General features: G+C 63.1%; 2 protein-coding genes across 3 annotated transcripts; one reads left to right on the top strand and one right to left on the bottom strand.

Annotated features, from left to right (window-relative positions):
- Positions 1-8,187: 8,187 nt before the first annotated feature.
- TMEM59L (transmembrane protein 59 like) lies at positions 8,188-14,589 on the bottom strand. The gene is made up of 8 exons (XM_036399591.2): positions 14,372-14,589; positions 13,265-13,370; positions 12,940-13,037; positions 10,948-11,094; positions 10,751-10,856; positions 10,334-10,445; positions 10,097-10,214; positions 8,188-9,901 (listed from the first exon to the last, which is right to left on the bottom strand). Exons 1-8 carry the CDS (start codon positions 14,534-14,536, stop codon positions 9,740-9,742), a joined length of 1,014 nt encoding a protein of 337 aa, XP_036255484.1. The 5' UTR covers positions 14,537-14,589; the 3' UTR covers positions 8,188-9,739.
- Positions 14,590-18,702: 4,113 nt separating this feature from the next.
- On the top strand, positions 18,703-27,062 carry CRLF1 (cytokine receptor like factor 1). Of its 2 annotated transcripts, none has more exons than XM_054517371.1 (8): positions 18,703-18,784; positions 23,089-23,367; positions 24,716-24,845; positions 25,135-25,304; positions 25,534-25,691; positions 25,763-25,931; positions 26,179-26,368; positions 26,485-27,062. In XM_054517371.1, the coding sequence occupies exons 1-8, from the start codon at positions 18,703-18,705 to the stop codon at positions 26,798-26,800; spliced, it is 1,494 nt and encodes a 497-aa protein (XP_054373346.1). In that variant the 3' UTR covers positions 26,801-27,062. The 2 variants fall into 2 exon arrangements, with proteins under 2 accessions (XP_054373346.1, XP_054373345.1); XM_054517370.1 differs by having other exon boundaries at positions 26,179-26,357; positions 26,485-26,568.
- Positions 27,063-27,131: the final 69 nt, after the last annotated feature.

The following is a 27,131-nucleotide window of genomic DNA, read 5'->3' as shown; positions in this document are numbered from 1 at the left end:
CCCGCGGGAGAGCGGGGCTGGCACCTCTGCCCGGGCATGGGGAACCGGGGACCGGCACCTCTGCCCGGGCATGGGAACCGGGGACTGGCACCTCTGCCCGGGGATGGGAACCGGGGACCGGCACCTCTGCCCGGGCATCGGAACCGGGGACCGGCACCTCTGCCCGGGCATGGGGAACCGGGGACTGGCACCTCCCTGCAGGGCTGTGGGATGGGGACTGTCACCTCCCCGTGGCCGAGGTGATGGGGGCTCTGTCACCCCCCAGACTGCAGGGACCAGGACTCTGTCATCCCCCCAGTGAGGACTTTGAGGCTCTGTCACCGCCTCCTGGCTGAGAGGATTGCGGTTCTGTCCGCAGGGATGTCCCAGGGGATGTCACCGCCCTACAGCTGCAGGGTCGCAGGGGTCTGTCACCGCCCCCAGGCCATCAGCTCCTTCCCTCCGAGCATTATCCAGCTGATGTCCTCCTTCGCTGCAGCCTGGAAATCCCAGCACTTCCCTGGGGATTCCAGCTGCGGAGCGCTCAGTGTCACCTGCGGAGCGCTCAGCGTCACCTGCGGGACATGTGCGGCCAGCCAGGGCTGCGGGGACAGCCCTGGAAGGGGACAAAACCTCCTGCCAGGGCCCTTGGAGCAGGATTTCTGGCCAGCGGCCGCGCGTGCAGGAGCAGCAGTACCCTCCAGAGGGTGCCGTGCTGTCGCCGGAGCTCCCCGCGCCTGCCGCTGCCAAATCCGCCTCCGTCCCCACACATGGTCGGCATCAGAGCCCTCCCAGCTCTCCCCAAAGCCACCGAGGCCACGCGGGGTCCGTGTAATTCCTAAAGCCGGCTCGCATCTGCTCGAGGGGGCATTCCAGGCATCAGTGGGAATCAGGAAATTGTTCATAGCGCTGGCCCTGCCAACGGCCGGGGGTAGATTTCTTTGATTTCCCATGCTCGGTGTCCACATCTGTAGAAGGGAAAGGGGGGAATTCGTACATGAGAATAAACGCGCTTGGAAAGCCGTGAAAACTCCCTTTCAAGTCAGCCTGATGAAAACTTCATGTTCTGGAGCTCTTTGCTTCAAGGGGAGCAATCTGTTTCGAAGAGGAAAAGCTGTGTATTTTTCTTATTTAAACCTCCTAAATCTGCTGGAGCATTAAAAATATTTGGCATTTCCACAGCACATTTCATTCCCAGCTCTGAATGCGTTTTACAGACATTCATTAATTAAGCCTCGCAAAACCTTGGGGAGAAAGGGAAGCAGTGCTTATTAATTTGCTATTTGTGTTGCTGCGGCGCACGGAGACCCCGGCCAGGACCTCGGGGCCTTGTTATTTTAGACACGACCTGCACAGAGGAGGAGCTGTCAGCAGGGGAAGAGGCCGTGGACAGACCCTCCTGGTGCTCCATCCCCTGTCCCTTCTGGAATTCGGAGCTGCAGGAGCTCCCCCCCAGCTCTCCCCCCTCTCCAGGGCTGCTCCTTTCCCTGTTCTGGTGTTTGGGGGCAGCTCCTGCCCCTCCTTCCCAGCACCTCGTGGTTGTCCCACTTCCAGCTCGGCTTCATTTGACACCTTCCCCTTCCTCTGGGGGTCACTTTATGGAATCTCGGAGTTATTTAGGTTGGAAAAGACCTCCAAGACCACCGAGTCCAAGCTGTGACTGATCCTCAGCCTGTCCCCAGCCCAGAGCTCTGAGTGCCACCTCCACGAGCTCCTTGGACACCTCCAGGGATGGGCACCCAAACCTCCCTGGGCAGCCCCTTCCAGAGCCTCACCATCCTTCCCACGAGGAAACGTCCCCAGCACCCAGCCTGAGGCCGTTCCCTCTGGTCCTGTTGTCCCCTGGGAGCACAGCCCGACCCCCCCAAGCTGTCCCCTCCTGTCAGGAGCTGTGCAGAGCCCAAAGGTCCCCCCTGAGCCTCCTTTGCTCCTTCTGAGCCCCTTCCCCAGCTCCCTCAGCCGCCCCTCACCTGCTCAGCACACCCTGATCTGTGACAGACTTCAAACAAACACTCGCCCTCTTTATTTTTAGGTCCACCCTGATATTTTTAGGTCCCCCCTGCTATTGGAAGCGCAGCTATTTCTGTGCCCAAAGGGCTGTGCCCTCTCCATCCCAGGTGTGGTGGCAAAGCTGTGAATGTTACACCTCTGCTTCCCCTGCAGGAAAAGCAGGGCCGGGCTGGATGCTGTAAATGCCTTTCACATGTTCCCCAGATCCCAGTTAAATGGAACCCCAGAAGGGCTCTCAAAGCAGGAAAAATGCATTTATAAGACCCTGGAAGGAAGATGTATTCCATAACGACTCTGGTGACCAGGCGTGCTGACTTGTGTCATGTGGAGAAGGAGCCAAGGGGGGGATTTCTTGTTATTTCATATTGCTGATGGGATTTTACCTCTGGCAGCAAATCCAGGAACTTTTTAGTTACCATTATTGTTTGATTTTATGGGCCATTTGATATTTATTTTTATTTCTCTTCATTATTTGTTGAGTGCACTTAGCCCCCTTCCCCGAGCAGCCTGCCTTATATCTAAGGTGAATTTTATGACCAGTGTTAGCACAGCAATCTGAGCAACTCACACAACTGTAATATATTTATCCTGTGCACTCAGTACATCCAGGCAGGCCTGGAATTCCTACTGTGGAGAGCAGTGGTCTGCCTGGAAAATCCCAACTCTAACTGGACTGGGTTAAAAAAAAAAGGAATAAACTCCAAACTATTCTACATTCTTCTATTTACATTCTTCTTCTTTCTGATCTTGATTTCAAGCCTTCAGGATCTATTTGAGTCATATTTTCACCTTTTTTTTTCGTTTGTTTTTCCCTTTGCAAAACATGAGGTCTCTCCATGTACCTTTTGCTGCAAGCCAAGCTCTTGTGTATCCCACGGCTCCCACAGCTGGACTTTAAAATCCACAGCCAGCACTGGGAGAGTAATGACAAAATCATGAGCTGGCAGCTCTGCCTTTCCCTTAGACCTCCTCATTTCATCCTGCTCAGGAGCAGGAATTCCTCACAGCTCTCAGCACCAACATCCAGGGTTTGGGGTTTTTTTGGGGTTTTTGGGGTTTTTTTTTGGTTTTTTTTTTTTTTTTTGGTTGGTTGGTTGGTTGGTTTTTTTCCCCAATTTTTGTTAGATTTTTTTCCAGCACAGGATTTTTTTTTTTTTCCCAATTCTTGTTACATTTCTGGCTGCTTTATTTTCCCTCGTTGTGGAGGAGGCTGCTGTGACCTCCCTCACTCTTCCTGGGTGATATCCCAGCTCTGCCTCCCGCCTGCCCTGAGGGTGTGGTGGCAGTTTCTCAGTGCCAGTGCTTCTCCCGGCTTTTATCCCCTCTGGATTTCTGCTCTGCTGCTCCCTGCTAATCCCTGGGTAATCCTGACCCAGCGCGAGCCTGGGGAAGGTCAGGAGCACAGGCTGGGGTGTGTCTGCTGTGCCAGCAGGACGGACCAGCCTTTCCCCCTCCCTCCCTCCCTCCCTTTTATCCTGCCCCTTTGGATGCATTTCCCCGTGGAGATGTTTGATCTGCTGTGGGCAGGTGGAGGTGGATCCTCCATCGCCTCTTTCCCCTGCAGCTCCACCCCTGCCAGGGCCCACGGCAAAGAGAAAATTCCATGGTGGGGAGAGGCCACCGAGGGCAGGGATGTGGGACCCCCAGGGACCCTCAGGGATGTGAGATCCTCAAGGATGTGGGACCCCCAGGGATTTGGGACCCCCAGGGATTTGGGATCCCAAGTCCCTCAGGATGAGCTCTGTGGGATGAGCTCTGTAGGCTCCCACCACCCTGGGGTGCAGCCAAGCCCCGCAGGTCCCAGATTCCCCAATTTCAGAGACAATCCAACGGAACCGGCACAAACCCCGGGGACAGCAGCATCCCTTCCATGCCAGGATGGAGCCAGCCTGGCTCTCTGCTGGATGCCCGCCCCAGGCAGTGTCCCCCAGCCTGTGGAGCAGCAGTGCCACCTTACCCAGCAGGGATGGAACAGGAGTGTGGCAGTGCTGTGCCCTGGGAGGAGCAGGAGCGAGCAGGACCCAGGGCCACGTGGGGTCTGCCCGGGGGGAAGGATCAACAGCTTCTGGCAGGAACCTTGGGCTCCTGCCAGTCCCACATGCAGAGCTGACCCCTCAGGAGCTGGCTCCCTCTCAGCTGGCAGCATTGCCCATTCCCAGCTCCATTTGGCACCACGGCCGGGCCGCCATCCCGCAGGTCCCCTCCGTGTCCCGCACGTGTCACCCCCCAAAGGAGGGATGGCTCCAGGTGCTGCAGCACCACCGCAGCCCATCGGGGAGCCTGGTTCCCATCCACCCAGGCAGCCAAACCCAGCTTGGCTGCGCTCCTCACCTGGCAGGAGAACACAGGAACGAGCGGGGAGCGAAGCCCCTCGCAGCCTGGCCAGGCAGTGACAGTGAAGGCCAGGGGGTGGAAAATGCCTGTCCTGGCTGTGCCCTGAGGGTGCTCCCCTTCCCCTGGCTGTGCCCTGAGGGTGCTCCCCTTCCCCTGGCTGTGCTCCGAGGGTGCTCCCCTTCCCCTGGCTGTGCCCTGAGGGTGCTCCCCTTCCCCTGGCTGTGCCCTGAGGGTGCTCCCCTTCCCCTGTCTGAGCCCTGAGGGTGCTCCCCTTCCCCTGGCTGTGCCCTGAGGGTGCTCCCCTTCCCCACGGCAGCGCCAGGGCCCAGCAGCTGCGCCAGGCTCGGCACCGCGCTCAGCTCTGACATTTGAACACGAGGAATAATTTGGCTTCATTATCCCCCCCCCCACCCCCCGAGGGTCCCTCGAGCCGGGCTGGAATGTGCGTGGTAGGGACAGAACCAATCCCATTAGCACCAGCAGATTGTTTTTCCTTTGGTTTTGTTGTTGTTGAATCACCCATGGCTCCGGCTCGTAGGAAGGAGGACGGGCAGAGGAGACCCATGGATGTGTTTTACCAGGCAGAGGAGACCCATGGATGTGTTTTACTGGGCAGAGGAGACCCATGGATGTGTTTTACCAGGCAGAGGAGACCCATGGATGTGTTTTACCGGGCAGAGGAGACCCATGGATGTGTTTTACTGGGCAGAGGAGACCCGTGGATTTGTTGAGTGTTTTCCCATCCCTGCCGTGCCCCGTTCCAGCAGCTCCATGGGGTTTCCATCCTTGAAGGCCTGGCAGGCTTTGTGGTGGCTCCAGGCACGATTCAAAGGAGAATTTGTAAGGGAAAGGGCTCAGCTCCACATGTGGACTCAGGAAGATCCTTTGAGTCCTTGTCCAGCTCCCCATCTCACCTCCTCATCCTCGCCCCGTCCCTGGATGGGGATTTATCTCCATTGGGCTTAAAAGTGAGTTTACAGCTCTGCGTGTTGGTCAGGAATTCGGGATTGCAGCTTTGTGCTGGCAGGAGCTGGGCCAGGAGCAGGGAGAGGCAGCTGGAGCTGCTGGAAAATTCCTTTCCCATCTGAGAGAGGAGCCCAGGCTCTGCTTCCATCACCTCCAGGAGCCCTGCAGCTCCAAACCTGCTGCTTCACCCAGGCTGGGGACTCTCAAGGAAGAACGAGAATCATCACCTCCTTCCTCCTACAAGGAATAAGAAACCTGCCCCGACCTCTTGGTGTCCCGCAGAATCTCCCTGGGGTACAAGTGGGAAGGGGATCCCTGGTCCCAAATCATCAAAAGGGGGATTGGCACATGGACTTCTCCTCCCTGCTGACCCAGTCCTGGGGTTTCTGCCCTCTGAGGCATCCCAAGGACCCCAGTGCTGTCCCCAGGCAGAGACATCCTGGAGGAGCAGGCCCAGGGCTCCAGGATAAGGAGCTGAAGTGCTCCTGAGGGGAACGGGGTGGGAAGCAGGGACAAAGGCACGTTTGGGAGCAGATGGCAGGAGGGGAGGGAAATCCCTGCCTGGCCCAGCTCCTCGGGCATTGTGTGAGCCTGGTGGAGCCAGGCCAGCTCCCAGCAGCTGAGATTTTCTGGAGGGGACAAGAGCAGCCCAGTGCAGCCACCAAGAGCAGCCAGGGGGGTGTTGACCCTGATTACAGCTGGGGAGACCCCCCCAACCTTCAGCACCCACTGCTGGCACCCACTGCTGGCACCCCAACCTTCAGCACCCACTGCTGGCACAGAGACCGAGCCACAGCCAAGGGGGAGATGCCACAGGGGTCTGGGTGGAGGTGGAGGGGGAAACTTGCTGGATCTTCCCCACTTTTGGGGGCTGCTTCTTGCCACAGACACATCTGGGATTGGTTGTGGAGCTGTGCTTGGACACGTGGACACGGAGGTGAGCGTGGACAGTGGACATAAAGGTGAGTGTGGACACAGGGACATCAGGATGGGCATGAGGGTGGGAGGATGGACATGAGGACATGAGAATGGACACAAGGACACAAGGATGGACATAAGGACATGAGGATGGACACAAGGATGTGAGGATGGACACAAGGACACGGTGATGGACACGAGGACACGGTGATGGACAGAGGAGACCGTGATGGACACAAGGACACGGTGATGGACACAGGACACGGTGATGGACACACGGATCTGAATGTGGGCACACAAACGTTCACCACGAGGACGTGACCCACCCATGCCCTCAGCAGCACCATGGGCCGGAGGGTGACTCCTCACAGCCTGGCCTGCCCATGGCTGATGGGGCCACACACCAGGAATTTCCCTTCCCCTGTGAGCAAATGAAAGAGGGAGAGAGAAGGAAAAGGGTGGAAAAGCCCCCGGCTGCCTGCTGGGGGGAGTGGAACCAGCGGATTTCATGCGTCTCCTTCTTGTTAGAGTGGGGTCCCTCCTCACCTGCTCCTGGGCACAGTTTCCTGCACCCCGAGCCAGCAGGGAGGAATCTGACTCCAGTTTAAAGACGAGGAGCTTGTCCACGGTCTGCAGCCCGGCTCCCATCCCAGGAGGGGACACACTCAGAGCTGCTGCCCGCCCTGGGCTGGGTTTGCCAGCTGTCTGCCCCGATCTGGGGCCTTCCTGCCTCCCCCAGCACCAGCCCCTGTGAAAAGTCGGCACAAAGACACCCCCTGAGGGCTGTCCCTGCCCTCTGAGGGGCACTTGGTGGCCTGGGCCTGGCCAGGGGTTTTGTTTTCACCCCTGAGTCATCAGATTGTGCCCACCTCAAAAGCTGCTCCGTGCTGGGCTACATCTCCCAGCCCTTCCCTCTTTTCCTGCCCTCCCACCCCTCTGCCCACCCCGAGGCACTGCCGAGGACGCCCAAATCCCATCGTGGGCTGGCAAACGTGGCCATGACACCCACGGTGCCTCCCATGGCAGCCCCACAGGGCCGAGGCTGCCCGGAGCATCCTCCCCCATAGCTGGGAACGCCATCCCTCTGCACTCCATGTAGGGAAAAGCCCCTGGCGTCCCCACGGTGCGAGCACTGAGCCCCGCTCCCCTCCTCCCCGGCACCGGGAGGGGGTGACACGGCTCCCCCCGGAGGGACCGGCAGGGACGTGCTCCGGCAGCGCAGGCTGCTGGCAGGGAGCAGAGCAGGCCTTTGGAGATCCTTCTTTGGCCGCGACTCCTGCCAAGCACGCCGGCATCCATCGCCGGCACCTCCGCATCCCTGGCTCCGCACCCCGCGGCAAACGGGGGCTCCTCGGGGGAGCCGCTGGCTCCGAGCTCGGGACCCTGCTGGGCTACTGAAGCGCTGCATTCGAGGCTCCAGCGCCTCGCGTGAGCTGCCCCGCCGTGCCTGGCACCGGCAGAGCCCGGCTGGGCCGTGGGCACGGCGCCAGGACAAACACGCCGGGGGGAGAGGGAAGGTGGGACGTGCCGGCCCCCCCGGGTGCTGCGGGTGTGCTGGGGTGTGACGCTGGTGCGTGACACCGGCGTGGCCCGGCTATTTCCCTCCTCCAAATGGTGTCCGCGGGTGGTTTTCAGGGGGAAAAGCCCTCGTTTCCCAGCCCTTCCACGTGCACGGGGCCCTCCCTGGTGCTGCATCCCGGCTTTCCCCTCCTTGCGGCTCGCAGGGGATGGTTTGGGGGCCTTGCCCCACAGCACCTCCTTCCACTCTTGATGCTGAATCTCTCAGCCCAGCAGCAGAGAGCAGCTTTGCTCCGTGCCCATGCCAAACAGCCCAGCAGGGATTTCTCTCTGGTTTGCCTTCATCCCGGCTCAGTTTCCAGAACGGGAACAGCCCCGTGCCCTCCTGCCGGCCCCATTGGGGGGCTCAAACCCGCTCCCACCCTGGGACCAGCGCCCCGCCAAGGCACCGACTCGCCCAGCTCTGGTACAAACCTTTTATTCTATTCCCCCTCCCAGCTCGGGGCTGGGTTTGCCCTTGGAGACGAGGCCGGGAGGGCTCCGGGGCCGGGAGCTCCTGCCCGGGGGTCGGGGGAGCCGCCGCGGCCGGAACATCACAGACAGCACCGAGCTTCACACGCGGCCGGAAAGCAACAACGAAAAGTGGACCCCAAAACGGACACGAGACCCCCCCACGCCTCCCCCCAACCCGGTTCCCCAAACCCAGATATGTTGGATGGGTGGAAGTGACACGGAGCAGCACAAAACCGGTGGGGACGGGGATGAGAGGCCCCGGTCCCACCACACCACGGCCCCCGGGAGCCGCCGGCACACGGAGAGAGCCCAAAACCCAGGGGAGGGGGTCGGGGGTAATAAGTTAATCTGTACAGACGTGTTAGGTGACACGGGAGTGGCGGGACCGACACCCTCCCGGCACTGGGATGGCCCCGCGGGGCCGAGGAGCCGCATGCCGGTGCAAATCAAACCACGGAACGATGCATGGAATCGAGTGGTGGAGAATGGCGGGGAGATGGGGAGCGGGGAGACGCCTCCATGCCCAGGGGCTGTGCCAGGGTGAGCCGAGGGGAGCCGTGCTTGGTCCCACTGCCCACCTTGAGGGCAGCACTGCGAGCCCAGGGACACAGAGAGCGGGTCCTGCCCTCAGCTGCAGCCCCGCAGGCTGCTCCCAGCGTGGGGCAGGGATGCCGAGCCCAGGATGGAGCCATCCCTACAGGATGCCGAGCCCAGGATGGAGCCGTCCCAGCAGCTCCCACCTCCTGTCCGAGCTTGAAGTCAGGGAAACGCCACCTCATCCCTTGCTTGGTCCCACCAGCAACTTGTTGGCACCAGGGCCAGCTCCCCAAGGGCATCACGGAGCAGGGAGGGGAAGGAGCCATCGCAGGGCCCCTCCACAGCTCCGGGAAGGGGCTGGCCGGGTGCTCGCGTGGGCACGGAGGCGGCGGGATCCGCTCCCGTCTCCGGCTGCCAACGCCAAATCCATTCGCCACGTTTCGGCTCCCCGAGGCAATCGGCTCCGGCCGGCGGAAGGGAGTTCCCAGGGCCGGGGCCGGCGCCTCGGAGGCTCAGCCCAAGGTGGGAGGCCGGGGATGTGCCGAGCCAAAGCTCAGAAGGCTGCAGACGCTCTCCATCCCCCACCGCAGCCGGTTCCCTCCTGCCCAGCGCTGGAGCCATGCCCGGAGGGCTGCGGGGCCCCGGCGGCTCCGGGCGGGAGGAGACAGAGAGTCCCGCTCCGGGACCCACCGGGCTCCCTCCCTTCGGCCTCCCCGCCCTGGCAGCTCCCTCTCGGCTCTGCAAGCCCGGATCCCAGCCCGCAGCGCATCCCTGGGGGAGGCAGAGCCGCTGCCCGGCTCCCGGAGCCTCCCCCAGCGCGGCCGTGCCCGGGGAGGAGAGCGGGACCCGGCCGGAGGCGGAGATGCCCCTGCGGGAGCTGGGGACGCGGGGAGCCGGGCGGGAGCGGGGGCGATGCCGGGGGATGGTGGCAGGGAGGTGGAGGCGGCGGGGAGGGACGGGGGCCCTACAGGACGGTCTTGTCCAGGTCGACCTTAAGGGGCAGCGGCCCCGCGTCCTCCCCGCCGTGCGCGGGGCACAGGGTGACGGTGATGACGGGCGGCAGCGGGAAGGCGCCGGGGCCATCCAGGTCCTCCAGGTACTCCTTGTCCCCGTTGATGCTCAGAGGCTGGAGGAGAGGCAGAAACAACCGTGCAGCCCCAGAACGGGGTGCAGATCACCCCCAGCTTGGGGGCACCACGGGGCCGGCTCTGGGTGCACCTCACACCCCACACAGCGACTGGGGAGCACAGAGAGGGCACAGCATTGCCCACCCGGCCGTGCCAGGTGTCCCTGGCACCCTGGGGCTGTGCTCAGCCCATACCTGGGTCTTGACGTGCTGCTCGGGGGCGGTCACCAGGCTGGCACAGCTGAGCCACAGCATCACCATGATGGAGAGGAAGAGGCAGGCGGCCAGGATCCAGCGAGGAAGGCCCGAGCGCCTGTAGCACCCCACCACCCCCCGCCAAAGAGGAGGGACGAGTTTATGGCAGGGCACGGGCTGGGAGCTGGGGTTGGGGGGATCCGCTGTGCCACACCCAGCAGGTCCCAGAGCACCTACTTGGACATGCAGCCCAGGAAGTCGTGCTCCTGCTGCGGGGGCTCCGGCGGGTGCGCCTTGGCTTTGCTCCGTGGCTCCTTCACAGGGGGCTTGTCCCCCTTTGCCCGGGGGCCTGGGAGGGGAGAGGAGATGCTGAACGTGGGCACCCATGTGGGCACACCCTCCCCTCTCCCATCCCCTTGCCAGCATGGTGGGGGTCCCCCTGTCTCCCCAGGACCCTCTGCCCACTGAGGGGGCACAGAGGATCCCAGCAGGGCCCCATCCAGACCCCCCCGCCGTGGCTGGGAGTGTGGGAAGCTGATCAGAGCTGAGAAACGGGAAATTTGTTCAGCTCTGGAGAACTCGGACAGGAGCCAGGAGGGCTCAGAGGCTCCCAGCCCCCTCTCAGCCCCCCCAGCAGCGCAGGCCCCCCCGCACCTGTGTGGGGCTGGGGGACACCAGGGCTGGACCCCGATCCCGATCCCGGCTGTGCTGGCTGCATCTCCAGGGCCTCGGCTGCTGGGAACTCCATCTCAGGCTGGGACTGGGTCAGCAGGGAGAGAGGGAGGAGGCAGTGAGGAAAGGGTCCCCACCCCTCTGGGCACCCACAGAGAGGGTCCTGGGGACACCCCCACCTGAAACACCACGACTTTGCCATCGTCCGCCTGCAGGTAGAAGGTCCAGGTGGAGGAGATGAAGCTCTGGGCAGAGCTGACGATGTCGTTGCAGAAGGTGGAGACCAAATCCAGCATGGAAAATGACGGCAATTTCAGCTCCAGGCTCTGCAAAGGAGAGGGGACTTCACCTCACAGCTGTCCCCTCATCAGCCACCCTGACAGGGGACATTCCCACCCCGAGGTCCTGCCTGGGCTGAGCCGGGTGCTCAGCTCCGGGCTCTGCTTCTCCCAGCACACAAAGGGACGTTCCAGGGCAGTGCTCCAGCCCCAGGAGGGTCACCAAGCAAGGGCTGTGATCCTTGGGGTGACCACCCAGCTTTGGGGCCATCCCCCAGCCCCAGGACCGTCCCTTCGGGGTGGGGTCGCCCTCCTCTGCCAGAGACAATGGGAGCGGAGCAGCCGCGGTGCCGAGGGCGTTGCTCTCCTGGCAGCCTCTCGGTGCCCTGGATTCTTGGCCGTCGCGGCAGTTTGTTATTTTTAAAGCATCCCTGCTGGAATCCGCTTGGCTGCTCCCTGCCACTGGCTCCGAACATTTTCCGACAGCCCCTTGCACGGTCAAACCAGCAAACAGGAAATAAATAGGTCAGATTCTGTATCTAATTATTATGCTAAATCTGCTTTGCCTGCTCGTCTGGGAACCTGAGGGAAAATGCTTTGGGTGGGTGGAGGGGGTGAGGGCCCTGCCTGTCACCCCCAGTCACCCCCAGGTGCTCATCCCTGGCCTTGGAGAGGGGCTGGGAAATGGGATCAGGCACTGGGAAAGGCTGAAAACGGGGCTGCGAAGGAGAGGAGTTCAAAGGAGCTTTTTACTCTTTTTATGGCACTAATTCATCTTTGCCTGCACGTGCACGAGCCAAAAGCCTCTTCCTTGGGCCAAAGTCTAATTTAATTAATTGGGCAATAGCTGAATTAATTAAATGTAGGAGGTGAAAGCGTTGCTGATTGCTGGGAAGGATAACAAATCAAAACTGGGGGAATCTGCCACAATCTCCAGTCAGATCCTCTCACCCTGGGGATTCCCTGTGGTCTCCCAAGCCAAGCCCAGCCCAGTTAATTTGTGTTTTAGACTTGTGAAAAAGCAACCAGTGGTGGCTTGGATCAGCCTGGCACAGCTGGAGCTGCCATCCAGATGGAGGGATGGATGATGGATGGATGATGGATGGATGGATGGATGGATGGATGGATGGATGGATGGATGGATGGATGGATGATGGATGGATGATGGATCATGGATGGATGGATGGATGGATGATGGATGGATCATGGATGGATGGATGATGGATGATGGATGGATGGATGGATGGATGGATGGATGGATGGATGGATGATGGATGGATGGATGGATGGATGGATGGATGGATGGATGGATGGATGATGGATCATGGATGGATGGATGGATGGATGGATGGATGGATGATGGATGGATGGATGGATGGATGGATGGATGGATGGATGGATGATGGATGGATGGATGATGGATAATGGATGATGGATGGATGATGGATGGATGATGGATGGATGGATGGATGGATGGATGGATGGATGGATGGATGGATGATGGATGGATGGATGGATGGATGGATGGATGGATGGATGATGGATCATGGATGGATGGATGGATGATGGATGGATGGATGGATGGATGGATGGATGGATGGATGATGGATGGATGGATGATGGATGGATGGATGATGGATGATGGATGGATGATGGATGGATGGATGATGGATGGATGGATGATGGATGATGGATGGATGATGGATGGATGGATGATGGATGGATGATGGATGGATTAGATCCATTGATGGATTCATGGATGGATGCATGGAGGGATGGATCCATGGATCCATGGAGCGATAGGCTGCACATGTGGGGTGTCCCCCATCCAGAGGGAGGGCAGGGGCTGTGCTGAGCTCCTGTTCAAGCAAGGATTTCCCCATCTCCCTTCACCTTCTCCTTCCTGCTCTCCTCCACCTTGGGCAGCTGCTTGCGGCACCCGGTCACGCACCCAAACTGCTCCTCTGCGTTGCCGTAGGCTTCAGCACAGGCTGGGGGAGAGGAGGGGTCGGGGTTGGGGGGTGCTCAATCCCGGGGACCCCCGTGCCCCTCCCCAGCGCCACCCAGGGCACCTCAACCCGCGCTGGGGCTGAGCGGGGCTGAGCGGGGCGGACGCTCCGGAGGGTGTCGGGGGTCGGGATCGGCTGCTCCCGCTGGGACGTGGGGATCCCCCCGGGATTTGGGGCGCGGGGGCCGCTCGGCCACCGGCTCCTCTCACCTGCTTCGCACTCGGCTCTGGTCGTGTTGAGCTCGGCGCTCGCATCCACGAAGTGACAGATGGAGAACAGCCGGCAGCCCCGGTAACAGGCGTTGAGAACAGCATCCTGCGGCGAGGAGGAGGAGAGCGTGGAGCTGGCACCGGGCTCAGCCCCCCCCGGGCCCCCCGCATCCAGCTGGGGGGCACCGGGCAGCGCCGCCCCCGCCCAGGGCCGGACTGAGGGCTGGCACCCCAAAGCTGGGGTTCCCAGAGCAGGGAGAGCTCCCCAAAAGCCCCCGGGTGCCCCCACCGTGGCTCTGCACGGGGCCAAGCCCTCGTGGAGCGTCCCCCCGTCTGTGTCGACCCCAGCCAGGCCCTGGCATGGGCTGGCAGAGGTGGGGCTGCACTGCTCTGGGGGACAGGTACAGATTTGGGGGGGCAGGCACACGCTGAGGGGTGCGGGGGGCACACAGAGTCTGACGGGGGTCACCGGCATTGGACAGGCTCAGGGTAAAGGGGTGACACCGTGGGCACCCCAAATCCGTGGGGATGCCCTCGCTGGGGGCACCCCAAAGCTGCTGGAGGAGACCATTGGGGGTGCCCCAGTGCTCCCCATGTCGCTCCCCCGGGGGTGGCTCGGTGTGGGGCTGCGTTGGCAGAGATGCCTGTCGGGGCTGTCCCCACTGCTCCTGGTGGCCCTTCTGCCCCCAGTGCCCCCAGTGTCCCCAGTGCCCCCAGTGCCCCCAGTGCCCCCAGTGCCCCCAGTGCCCCCAGTGCCCCGCTGCTCCTGGTACTCACGGTGTGCCAGGCATTCCTGGTGCTCCCCGTGCTCCCAGTTCCCCACTGGCCCTGATGCCCCTGATGCTCCCCATGCCCCTGGTGCCCCCCAGTTCCCCCAGTAGTGCCCGAATGCTCCCGGTACCCCAAATGCTACTGACACCTCCATGCCCCCAATATCCATCCCCAGTGTCCCCGGTGCCCACGATGCTCCTGGTACCCCAAATGCTGCTGACGCTCCCCATGCCCCTGGTGCCTCCCAGTACTCCCAGCGCCCCCGATGCTCCTGGTGCCCCCCGTGCCATTGATGCTCCCCACGCCCGCGTCGCCCCCCCGGTGCCCCGGACTCACGGCGGCGGCCCGGCGCTGCAGGCTGCGGCCGCACTGCCCGCGGCACCCGCCGGTGTCTCCCAGCTGCGGCGAGAAGGGGTCGGTGGCGGCGGCGGCGGCGGCGGCGGCGAGAAGGGCCAGGCCGAGGGCGAGCAGGGCCCGGGGCCGGCGGGCCGGGGCCGCCATGGCGAGCGCGGAGCGGAGCGGAACGGAGCGGAGCCGAGCGCACCCACCGCCGCCACCGCCGCCGCCGGCCCCGCCGTGACGCGCTGTGCGCCGGGCGGGGGGAGCCGGGGGCGGGGGGAGCCGCCGCAGCCTGCCGCAGATCCACCGGCACCGGCACCGGCACCGGGCGGGGATGGCGAGAGAAACGTGCGGGAGGATGGGGGATGCCCAGGCGGAGGGGGCTGAGGGGAACCCCGGATGCAGGAGAAGCGGGGGGGTCCAAGGACCAGGGATGCAGGGGGATGGGGGATGCACGGACACCAGGGGATGCGGGGGGACAAAGGGGACGTGGGAACCTTTGGAGGTTTATGGGGACCAGAGGGTGTAGGGGGGCCGTGGGCACTGGGGGATGCAGGAGGGTTCGGGGTGGCAGGGACACCACAGGACTTGGGGCCACCCTGACACAGAGGGACTGAGGCGGTGACCAGGAACCGTGTCACACTGGCACTGATGTCACACGGGGGACAGGGCTGCCTCACTGCCACCCACACGGACCAAGCCTCAGGAGGGTCCCCAGCAGTGTCACACCCCACTGTGCCACCCTCTGTGTCCCTCCAGGACTCCCCAAGCCACCTTCGTGCCTCCCATCCTCATCCTCGCTCCTCAGGGCCCCCCGGCCGGTGCTGGGCTCTCCCTGACACCCCGGATTTACAGCTGTGATTTCCCAGGCTTTAAAGGACATCAAAGGCACCCCCCGCACCCCTCCTCACCCCTGCCCTGCCCATTCCCCTTATTTATGGCAGCACCCCGAAGTGGGTCCGGGGGGAGGAGGAGGAGGAGGGGGAGGGCTGGGGGCTCCGCTCACCTCCGGCCCTAATGGGGAACACATGGACGGACCCCGGCGCGGGGAAGGGGGGGTCTCGCTGTCCCAGCTCAGGAATGAGGGGTGCTCCGTGCCCTGGGGCCGGGACAGAGGGGCTGGGGGTGCTGGGGGCGCAGCCCGGGCCCCCCCGGAGCAGGGAGCGGGGCCTCTCCTCGCCCCGGCACTTTATTCATCTTGTTAATCAAAGCGGGGCCGGCAGAAAATGAGCTGCGGCCGGGCCGGCGGGGCTGCCAGGGCGCTGCGCTCCCCTTCCCCCTCCTGGAGCCCCGCCAGCCCCGGCCCCGGGTCCGGCACCGCTGACGAATGGCCGAGAAAATGGGGTAGATTGGGGCTGTCACCGTAAATCACGGCAGCGCAGGTGGGGCAGAGCCGCAGCCCCGAGCCCCGGGGCACCGGGAGCCCCTGGCCGGTGGGCACCGCTCCCGCCGCACCTGCCCGCGCTCCGTCCGCTCACCTTTCCAGGGAAAAAAAGCCTTTCCCAGGCGGAAACCTCCCAGCTGGCACATCCTTGCTGCCCTCCCTCCTCCCCTCTCCAGAAACACTCGATGCCTTTCGCATTTATCACTACTGACCTACATTTCTCTCCCGGAGCCTTGCGGGAAGCCTCAGGCTCTCCCCACATTGTCTGGGGTGTCTCCACGATCCCTTCCACGGGCAGGGGACCCTTCGCTCCATGTCCCAGCCCTGCAGAGCCCATCCCTCGTGCTCAAGCACCCTCTCGACATTTTTTCCCCTCCTCTAGGGCTGCTCAGACTCCGTCACGGGACTGCTTGTGCTTCCCAAAGCAAACAGAGGCGGGAAGGTGCGGCCACCCTGAGGATGCTCTGGAGGGAAAGGGTGGGGGGCGGCGGCAGGGAAAGGGTTAAGCGGGTTATAAATTACCCCATGGATGTGGAAATGTGACTGAGAGGAATAGAAAGCAAACTCTGCCTGCTGGATTCTTTGCATTTCTTGCCTCTTTATTTTTCCCCCAGGTCACTTTAAAAGGATGCAGGCAGTCGAGGCAGCTCCGCTGCGCCTCTCCTCCCGCTTTTCCCGGGGTTTGGGGCTTTTTTTTTCTTGTTTGTTTTTTACACCCTGGCCCTTGAGCCAGATGCTGTCTGCGTCCAAGGATTTTATGGAGTGAGCTCTGGCTGGGAAATCAAGTAATTAGATTAATTCGGGGCCCTGGTGACACATGATGGAGGGAGGCGGGAAGGTGACGGCTGGTGGGAAGCTGGACCGAGGATGCTCAGGGCGGGCTTGGGGATGTCCCCAGGGCCACCCGCGTCCATCGGGGGGAGCCACGTCCCGCCCGGGCAGAGCAGAGAGTTCGTGGCAGGGGCTGGGCCCCGTGGGCAGATCCCGCACGGCAGCGGGGCAGAGAGGCCCTGGGAACGGAGCCACGCCGGGGGGGCAGCGGGACCGCGCCGGCCTCGGGGGACCCCGGTGCTGACGCCGAGAGCCCGGGCCGGGGCTCAGAGGGGGGGTCCGGGCTGGATCTGCCTCCGGCCGGTGCCTGTGAGCGCGGCCCGTGGGCCGGAGGGAGCAGCTTTAAAGGTCACTGGCAAAGGGCAGCGCTGACCACAGCTGAGCGGCCGCCGCTGACTCAGAGCGCGGGAGAGCGGCTCGGTCACCCCCGGCTGCTCCCGGACGGGTCCTGAGGCCACCCTGGCACTGCCCGCGGTTGGGGAGCGCTGTCCCCTCACCCTGTCCCCGTGCCGCAGGTGCTGCTGTGAGCTGGGAGGTGCCCGTGCCACCTGTGGTGACACCTCACCGCGTTCCAGGTGACACCGGTGGGGACCGACGCTCCCCTCCCAGTGCCACCGTTCCTCCACCTTCCCCGTGCGCCCCAAGGCCAGCCCCAAGCCGCCTTCTGATGATGCCTCTGCCACCCAGAGCCCCCCGTGTCCCCAGGGTGGAGCCACCCCCTCCCCGGGATCCCACCCGCTCGCGGCTCCCCCAGACTCCCCAAATTCCGGGTGCTCGCTGAGCAGCGCGGCCAGCGGGGGAGCGGGCGGAGGGGGAAGGCTCCGGGCAGGGCAGGTGGGCGGCCGGGCTGGCCGCTGCTCCCGGCTCCGGCTCCACGGGGGGAATTTCTCCTTTTCCCCCTGCGCCCAGCGCTGGCCGCGGCCCCCGGGCGCTTTCCCTGGTGGGTCGGGATCGCGGGCGGCCGCCAGCCCCCGGGGCAGCCGTGATTCACTCGGCCAGACTGCGGCCGCTGGGGCTGAAGTTTCTCAGGCTGGGTGGCTCCCGGAGCCTGACATTTTTGGGAAATTTCAACAAAAACATTTCAGAAGCTTCCAAAAAACAGGACGATGGGAAAAGGCATTGTTTGGGCTCCCTCCCCCTCTCGTTTTTTATTGTGTTTTTTAATCTCTGCAATCCCTGGTGCTGCCCAACACCTCGCAGCCCCACGCTGTGTCACCCCCCACCCCGAGTCCGTGGGGCACCCCGGGCCACCCGGGTGTCCCCTGCCACCCTCCGTGCTCCATTCCTGGCGGGGAATGGTGTCCCCTCTCCTCACAGCTGGGGACACGTGGGGACAGTGGCCTTGCCATGACCGGGACCTGCTGTCCCGGGGGTCTCTGACCTGCCCGGGGGTCTGCAAAGCTCTCGGTGCCACCGAGACCCCGGCTGGGGGCACGGGGGGGACACTGGGGGATGCCCGTGTGGGTGGCTTTGTCCTGGTGCTGGTGGCACTGCCGGACATGCCACCACCCCTGGGGACAAACGCAGCCCCGGTCTGGGGGGACTTGGGGTCTTTTTTCCACTTCTTTGGGGCTTTGAGGAGGAAAGCCCCGAGATGATGGGTTCGGTAGAAAACATCGGGATTTACGGGATGATATTCCTGTTTTCAACCCAGAAATAAGTAATAACAGGGGTTTGGATCTCGGAGGCACTCGGAGCGTGGGGAAGCCGCGGCGGGGGGGGGCCCGTTCGGCGGCGAGCGCGGCCCCGGGGGCGCGGGAGGGTCCGCGCGTGAGTCACCCGTGGGCCGGCGGCCCCGGAGCGGCTCTTACTCACCTACCGGGGGATCGGGGGGAGCGGGACACCGGCCCCGGCAGGGCTGGGGGGGTCCAGCATCCCGCGGCGGCAGCGGGCACCGGGCGGGGGCCGGTCCCGGGGCCGGTACCGGAGCGGGGCGATGTGGGGGGGGTGGCGGGGCCGGTGGCTTTCTGCCCCCCCGGGGGCGGTCCCGGGGCGGGGCCAGGGCGGCAGTTGGGGCTTTGGTAACCGGGGGTTGCTCAGACTTGCTCGGGACTTCCCCGGACGTGCCGGTGCGCTCCGCCGCCCCGGGCACCGACGGGCACCGGAGCAGGCCATGCCGCCGCCGCCGCTGCTCCCGATGCTGCCGCTGCTGCTCCTGCTCCTGCCGCGCCTGCCCCGCGCCGAGCCGCTCTCCTGTGAGTACCGGCAGCACCGGGCGGCTCCCGCAAGGTGGGCGCGGGGCGGGCGGGGGTCCCGTCGGGGCCACGGGGGCGCTGCGCGGAGCCCCCCGGGGCTCTCCCGTCCGGCTCCGGCCCCGGCGTGCGGAGCCCCCCGAGGTTCCCCCGCTCCTTTCCGCGTGTCCCGTCCCCCCCCTCCAGCGGTGCCGGGATGCGGAGCCCCCCGGGGCTGTGCGCTCCTCTCCGTGTGCCGCGTCCCCCCCGGCCCCGGGATGCGGAGCGGCCCCGGGCGCGGCGGGGGCACCGCCGGGCGCACCTCGGGGCTGCGCTTCGCCTGCGCTGCGGAGGAGGAGGAGGAGGAGGAGGAGGAGGAGGAGGACAGGGACCCCCCCGCGGAGGGCAGCCGGGACCCCCCCTCCCCTCCCGACAGGCAGCCGGGATCCCCCATCCCCGTGCCCGCAGCCCAGCCGGGACCCCCCCGCCCCTTCCCCGCAGAGAACAATAGAGGAACCTTTTTGTGCTGCCCCCCATCCCCGAGAGCAGCGAGGAGAGCCCCCCCTCCCCCGGCGCAGCCACTGCTCCCTCTCCCCACGGAGAACGGCGACCCCGAGGAGGGCCGGTCCCCCCTTGTCCCCCTCCCCGCCGTCCAGCCCCCCCTCCCGCAGAACAATGCGGCTCCATTCCCCACCCAGGACAATGGAAACCCCCGGCCTCCGCCCGGAGAACAATAGCGAGCCCCTTCCCCTCGCGACCCCCTCGCAGCCCCGGGAGCCATCGCCCCCCTCTGCCCCCCCCAAAGCCTCTGAGACCCCCCCTCCCCCTGCCGAGAACAACGGGGTCCCCCCTTCCCCCGGAGAGCCGCCCCCCCATCCCAGAGAACAATGAATCCCCTTTGCCCACCCAGAACAACAAGGATCTCCCTCCCCGCCCCACGGAAAACAACGACCCCCCCCCCAAACAAAAATCCCCCTGGGGCCCCTCAGTGATGCCCAATTTGGGGGCCCCACCGGCGGTGGCAGGTCCGGGAGGTGCCACCTGTGGGCTGAGCTGTGGAGCGGCCTCAGCCCCGCGGGGATCGGGGTCCCTCCGGCCGTGGGGGGACACACGGGGGAGGGATCCCCCCTTCCCCACGGAGCCCTAAACCCGACGGAGCCCCGGTCCCGGCCACCGCCCCGCTGCCCCCGCTGCGGCCCGAGCCAGGGGAGGGCGAGGTCCCGCTCCCCGCTCCCCGCTCCCCGCTCCCGCTGCCCGCAGCAGGAAGTTCGGCTTCCTCCCTATGATGGGAATTTCTCAAGGCGATGGATGTTCTCCGCTCCGACGCGCGAACGGGACCCGCCACAAACGGCACCGCTCGCCCGGCGGCTCCCGCGCCCCCTCCCCGGCCACCGGCACCGAGCCCTGACCCGGCCCCGTCCTTACGGGCGAGCCCCGAGGGCGTTAATTGGGGCAGGAGCTGCTGGAGCGATGGGGTGGGGAGGGGGAACGCTCCAAAAATCCCTTCGGGGGCCGTGAGCGAGAGCGGCCGATCCCGGCGGCTCCCGGTGCCCGGCCCGGTGCCCGCCCCGGTGCCTGGAGGGGCTGATCCCGCCGGGAACCGCCCGAGGCCACGGCCGGACCCTCGGAGGGGCTGAGCCCGCACCTTCCTCCTCCCGACCCGCCGGGCTCCCCCCGGACCCCATTTCCCCCTCCCCACGGGGGTCCGGGGCAGCGCTGGCCCCTCGACGTGTGGCGCTGGCCAAGGCGAAGCCAAATCTCCTTTTAGAGAGCGAAAGTTTCCCCTCGGTGCAGCTCGGCCGCGCTGGAATGCCTGGGCTTTTTATAAATCCCTCCTCGAGCCCAGGGATGGGCACGAGAAATGCCAGTCGGGGATGAGAAAGGGGAAAAAGAGACTGGAGAGCAGGGTAGGAAAGAGGGATAAAGCATTTCTGGGTACCGTGTCTGCCCGCAAACCTCGCTGCTCGAGTTTTAGACGAGCTCAAACTACACATATATATTTAATTTTATTTTTCCTGTGGAATTCAGAGCTTCCCAAATTCCCTTTTGTTCTTCAGGGCAATTATTTCTATTTTCCTTTAACCCCCTGCACAGCTCAATAAATCTTTTTTAACTGCGTGATCTCTGACACTTATCAGAGCTTTTTTTTTTTTCCTCCCCCCCTTTTCTTTGCCAACCCCTTAAAACTCCGATATAAAACTAAAATGAAATCCGGCCCTTCGGAAGAAAAGCATAAACGTTCCCGACACCTTGGAAATGTGGTTTTACTTTATAGCATTACTTAGCACCTGATCAGCGTTTTTTTTTTTGCAATAGAGAAGCCATAAAACCCCCGAGCAGGTATTTTCGTTGCAACTTGCACATTCCACAGCCTGCCTGCGTCTCTCCGGCCCTTTCCTCTCCCGATCGGAAAACTTCACACTTTTCCCTTTTAAAACACATGTTCGGCGCTGCGGCCGTGCTGAGGGGGGAAAACAATTCCGGGGGGAAAAAAAATATAATATATATATGTATATAATTGGCCCCTCCAGAGGCTCCTGCTTGGAGGAGGGAAAAAAACCAAAATCCAGGGGAAAAAAAAATACAGAGAGAGAGAAAATTGGCCCCTCCAGAGGGTCCTGCTCGGAGGATGGGAAACGTGTCTGTTTTACGGTGCTCGTGTGAGTTTCTGGGGCTGTTTAGATTAAGGCTGAGGAGAATCAGGGCTCGGAGTGCTGGGTCTGTTATCGGCAGAGCCGCAGCAGCTCCGGGCTCGGCTCGTGGCGGGGTCGGAGCGGGGTGGGCGCCTTGGCAGAGAGGGGGGATGAGATTTCCAGAGGCCTGGCTGGCCTTGGGCAGGGTTTGTTCGGGGCTGGGATGGATCCGGCGCCATCCAGGGATGCTCGGGCATCCCGGAGTGCCCAGCACCGTCCCGCGGCTGTTCGGGGTACCTGGTACCGATCCGGGGGTGCTCGGGGTGCCCGGCACCAATCCGCGGATATTTGGGGTGCCCCAGGCTGCCTTTCCCCGCTGGATTGCCTTCCTCGCCCCTCACCAGCACGGCGGCAATTCCTAATTAAGCCTCCCCGGCGCAAGGAGGATTTCGGAGCCCTGATTGCGGAGCTGGGGGGCGGACCCTGCTGGGATCTCTGCGGCGTGCGGGGCTTTCGGGAGCGCCGGGCGGGAGCCGGGGCGGGCGGCGGGCGCTGAAAGCCGAGCGGGGCCCGGAGGTCGCCGGGGCGGGGAGGTCGCGGCACTTTCCGGGAGGTAATTTGGGAATATTAGCCCGGCGCGTGCGGATGGAGCCGATAAGGGCTGACGGACACGGAACAGCCCGGCCGGGGCAGCCGAGGGGGCCCGGCTTGAACCGGGATGGGAATTTCCCGCTCGGAGGGGCTCCCCCAGCCTCGGCACCCCCGGGATGTCCAGGGGAGAGCGGTGGGATTTGGGAGCACATGGTGAGGATGAGGCGGGAGCTCTTGGGAAGCGCTTCCCAGCCCTGGGCGAGGCGATCCTGGGGGAAATGCAGGACCTGGCAGTGTTGGAAAAGGCGGGGAGGGGGAAATCCCCTCGAATTTTCTTTTTTTTTTTGAAATCCTTTTGTCGCGGAAAAACTTCCGAAGCTGCAACCCAGCCCCGCCCCAGCCCTGGGGAAAGTAAAGATAAAAAGTGGATATGAAAAGTATTTTTAAAGTTCTAAAATAGATGCAGATATAAAAATAGATATTAAATGTGTTTAGATATAAAATGTATGTAGATATAAGAGTAGGTGTAAAGCGTATTTAAATAGATAAAAAATAGGTGTGTATTGAGATACAGAATAGATACAAAAACTATTTAAAGAGATACAAAAGATACAAAATGTCTTTAGGTATAAAACGGATATAAAATGTGCAGAAGAGTAGATATGAAACACATTTAAACCAATGTAAAATAGAAACCAGTGTCTTTAAATGGATGTAAAATGGAAACCAGTGTGTTAAATTGATACAAAATAGATATGGGATGATTTAAATCTATATAAAATAGATATGGGATTTAAATCAGTATAGGCTTGTGATGATTTACATCGATGTAAAATAGCTAAACAATGTGTTTGAATTAACATAAAACACATATGATGATTTAAATTGATATAGACGTGATGATTTAAATTGATGCAAAATAGCAAAACAATGCACTTAAGCAGATATAAAACGTATTTAAATGAATACAGAAGAGACATCAAGGCATTTAAATCAATGCAAACCAGATAAACAGACCCAAGACACGCTTGAACAGCTCTAACCTCGTCAGCTCAATACCAAACGCTCATAACCGATTCCCCCGCTCTGTCTCTCTGGCTGCAGACCCCGCCGTGATTTCCCCCCAGGACCCCACGCTGCTGATCGGCTCCTCGCTGGTGGCCACGTGCACGGTCAGCCCGGACTTTCCGCTGAAAGCCGAGGACCTGTACTGGACGCTGAACGGGCGGCGCCTCCCGGCCGCCTCCTACGCCGCCCTGGGCCCCTCCACGCTCAGCGTGGCCCTCGCCCGCCTCAACGGCTCCAGGCAGCAGTCGGGGGACAACCTGGTGTGTCACAGCAGAGACGGTGGCATCCTGGCCGGCTCCTGCCTTTATGTCGGATGTACGTCGGTGCTGCCGCGCCGTGCCGCGGTGTGGTCACTGTGGGCTGGGGTCAGGTCACTGTGGCTGGGGTCAGGTCACTGTGCCGGGGTGTGGTCACTGTGGGCTGGGGTCAGGTCACTGTGGGCTGGGGTCTGGTCACTGTGCTGGGGTGTGGTCACTGTGCCAGGGTCTGGTCACTCTGTGCCAGGGTCTGGTCACTGTGCTGGGGTGTGGTCACTGTGGGCTGGGGTCAGGTCACTGTGCTGGGGTCTGGTCACTGTGGGCGGGGGTCAGGTCACTCTGTGCCAGGGTCTGGTCACTGTGCTGGGGTCAGGTCACTGTGCTGGGGTGTGGTCACTGTGCCAGGGTCTGGTCACTGTGCCAGGGTCTGGTCACTGTGCTGGGGTCTGGTCACTGTGGGCTGGGGTCTGGTCACTCTGTGCCAGGGTCTGGTCACTGTGCTGGGGTCAGGTCACTGTGCCGGGGTGTGGTCACTGTGCTGGGGTCTGGTCACTCTGTGCTAGGGTCTGGTCACTCTGTACTGGGGTCTGGTCACTCTGTGCCAGGGTCTGGTCACTCTGTACTGGGGTCTGGTCACTGTGGTCTGGGGTCTGGTGACTGTGCTGGGGTGTGGTCACTGTGGCTGGGCTCTGGTCACTCTGTGTCAGAGTCTGGTCACTCTATACTGGGGTCTGGTCACTGTGCAGGGCTGTGGTCACTCTATACTGGGGTCTGGTCACTGTGCTGGGCTCTGGTCACTGTGCCGGGGTCTGGTCACTCTGTACTGGGGTCTGGTCACTCTGTGCCGGGGTCTGGTCACTCTGTGCTGGGGTGTGGTCATTCTGTGCCGGGGTCTGGCCTGTCTGTACCAGGGTCTGGTCACTGTGCTGGGGTCTGGTCACTGTGCTGGGGTCCAGCCACTCTGTGCCAAGGTCTAGCTCTGTGTCAGGGTCCAGCTGCTCTGTACTGGGGTCTGGCCACCACTCTCCCCCATGGGAGAGAAGCCAGGGATCCCCAGGGAGGAATCAGCCTCCTGGTTCTCACCAAAGCGTGCCAGGAGCTGCTCTGGTGGAGCCCTGACCCGTGCGCAGCTCAGAGGCTGTTTCGGCAAAGCCTCGGTTAAAATGCGCTTGTCCGAACCAATAATCGTAAGATTTTATCTCGGGCTATTTTAAGGCCGATGCTCTGTCCCAGGAATATGGGATCGGAACGGGGAATGCAGCTCGGGTTTGTTTTTTGGGTCGCTACGCATTCCCGGGAATACAGAGGCTCAGCTGAGAACGCAGCTTGGATTCGGGGTTTGTGTCTCCGTGGCTGGAAAAAAACAGCTCCGGAACCTCCTGTTCTTTGTTTTTTGTCTCTGCCAGTACCCCCAGAAAAACCAGTCAACATCACTTGCTGGTCCAAAAACATGAAGGACCTGACCTGCAAGTGGGCGCCAGGGACAGAAGGGGAGACCTTCCTGCACACCAACTACACCCTCAAGTACAAGCGCAGGTGGGTGCTCACCTCCATCCCTCTTGTGTAAAAACGTTGGAGTGGGATTTAATGGGAAACAGGGAAGGGGCAGCTCGATGCCTCCTGGCTGGGCCCTGCTTTTCTGGGATGAGTTTCCTCACGGAGCTGGGGAGGGTGAGGAGAAGCTGCTGCGGGCCTGGTTGAGTTGGGAATCACTGAGTGAACCACAGGGTCAGTCCCCCAGTTCTGACAGTGTGGAAAAACCAAAAAGTGACCCACGGGAGCATGGGGGAGTGGTGCCAGCACCTCATCCATCACCTGCCCGCAGGTGGTACGGCCAGGACAACACCTGCCAGGAATACCACACGGCCGGAACCTACTCCTGCCACATCCCCAAGGACCTGGCCCTCTTCACGCCCTACGAGATCTGGGTGGAGGCGTCCAACCGCCTGGGGGTGGCCGTGTCCGACGTGGTCATGCTGGACATCCTCGACGTGGGTGAGCCAGGGGGTCTCCCCCGTGCCGGTGCCGGTGACCCTGCGAGGGGAGCGGCCGCGCCGGGCTGGGGCGGGGGCAGCAGGAAATGGGCGATATGTGAGCAGAATTGCTCCTAATCGAATTAGGCTGTTTGCTCCGAGTCGCTCCTACATCCGCGGCTCCTTAACCCTCGCGGCCCCGCGGCGCTGCCCCGCTGTGCCCCCGGGCCAGCCCTGCCCTGTCCCCGCAGTCACCACGGACCCGCCGTCCGACGTGCACGTCAGCAGGGTGGGCGACCTGGAGGACCAGCTGAGCGTGCGCTGGAGCTCCCCGCCGGCCCTCAAGGATTTCCTCTTCCAAGCCAAGTACCAGATCCAATACCGGGTGGAGGACAGCTCCGAGTGGAAGGTGGGTGGGCACGGCCGGGGGACAGCGCGGGTGGCCCAGGGTCCGGGTGCCGCCATCTCCTCCCTCCGCAGGTGGTGGATGATGTGGGCAACCAGACCTCCTGCCGCCTGGCCGGCCTGCGCCCCGGCACCGTCTACTTCGTCCAGGTGCGCTGCAACCCCTTCAGCATCTACGGCTCCAAGAAAGCCGGGATCTGGAGCGACTGGAGCAACCCCACGGCCGCCTCCACCCCGCGCAGCGGTGAGTGCGGCCGGCAGCGCTCCCCGGTGCCGCCGCTGCCGCGCTCCCCTCCCCGTGCCCCGGGGGATGTGCGGGGCCCGCTCCATGCCCGGCACCTGGATTTCCTGCAAAGGAGCCAATTTGGAGCTCGGCTTTCCCGGCTGGGAGCCAAAACCTGCTCGGGTTCCTGTCCTCGTTCACGGCACGGCGGTGATGGGGGGGTCGAGGCGCGTCCCCCCGTGTGGCACTGACCCCCCTGTCCCCGCAGAGCGAGTGGCGGGGGGCTGCGACCCCAAAGTGGGGGAGCAGAACACGACGCTGCGGCGGGAGCTGAAGCAGTTTTTCGGGTGGGTGAAGAAACACGCCTACGGCTGCTCCAACCTCGGCATCAAACTCTATGACCAGTGGCGCGTGTGGCTGCAGAAATCGCACAAAACACGCAACCAGGTAGGTAAGGAGCCTTTCGCACTTCTTCTCCCCGGCTGGGTGGGGACGCGGGGTGACCCCCCACCCCAGCGATGCTGGGGGGTGACGCCGACCCCGGGGCGACGCGGGGCTCTGCTCCTCTCCGCAGGTTCTTCCCGGCGATAAGCTGTAGCCCGCGGGGGACCGAGCGCCGGCAGGATGGGACGGGGCGCCCGGCGCCCACCCGGGACCGCCCGCGCCCGCCCCGGCCCCGCCGCGGGGGCGCTGGGAGGCGGCCGGGGCGCAGCGCGGCCCCGCAGCCCTGGGGGATGGGGTGGGGTGAGCTTGGGGGGCCGGGCTGGCCCAGCCCCGGGGGCTCTGTGGGACCGCGGCCCTGCGGCAGCGAGGGGACGCCCCAGCCTTGCCCGGCCGGGGGAGGCAGCGCGGAGCCTTGGCTCCGCCAGCCGGGGCAGCCCCTGGGATGAAAGGGGCGCCGGGGGCTTCCCGGGTGACCCCACCCTCGCCGCAGTTCCCCCCGGGAAGCGATTTTGGCCTTTTTCTCGCCAGGGTCCCACGTGCGAGTGCACGGAGGGGTCCGTCCCCAGGGAGCCACGCGGGCTGATTGGAGGCTGCTGGGGTTTGCCCAGTGCCTGCTCCAGTTTTGATTCAAACCAGCCTTATTTTGGTTCCATTTCAGTCAATTAGGAACAGATTTAAGCTTAATGCCAATAAACCTCTGAAACCCCACCGGGGTCTGCGTCAGCGGAGCGGCAGCGCTGCGCGGGGACGGGGATGCAGCGGGCAGCCAAGTGGGGC

Source organism: Molothrus ater, chromosome 26, assembly GCF_012460135.2.
Source record: "Molothrus ater isolate BHLD 08-10-18 breed brown headed cowbird chromosome 26, BPBGC_Mater_1.1, whole genome shotgun sequence".
Taxonomy (NCBI): Eukaryota; Metazoa; Chordata; class Aves; order Passeriformes; family Icteridae; genus Molothrus; species Molothrus ater.
This window is presented reverse-complemented; position numbering and strand designations above follow the sequence as displayed.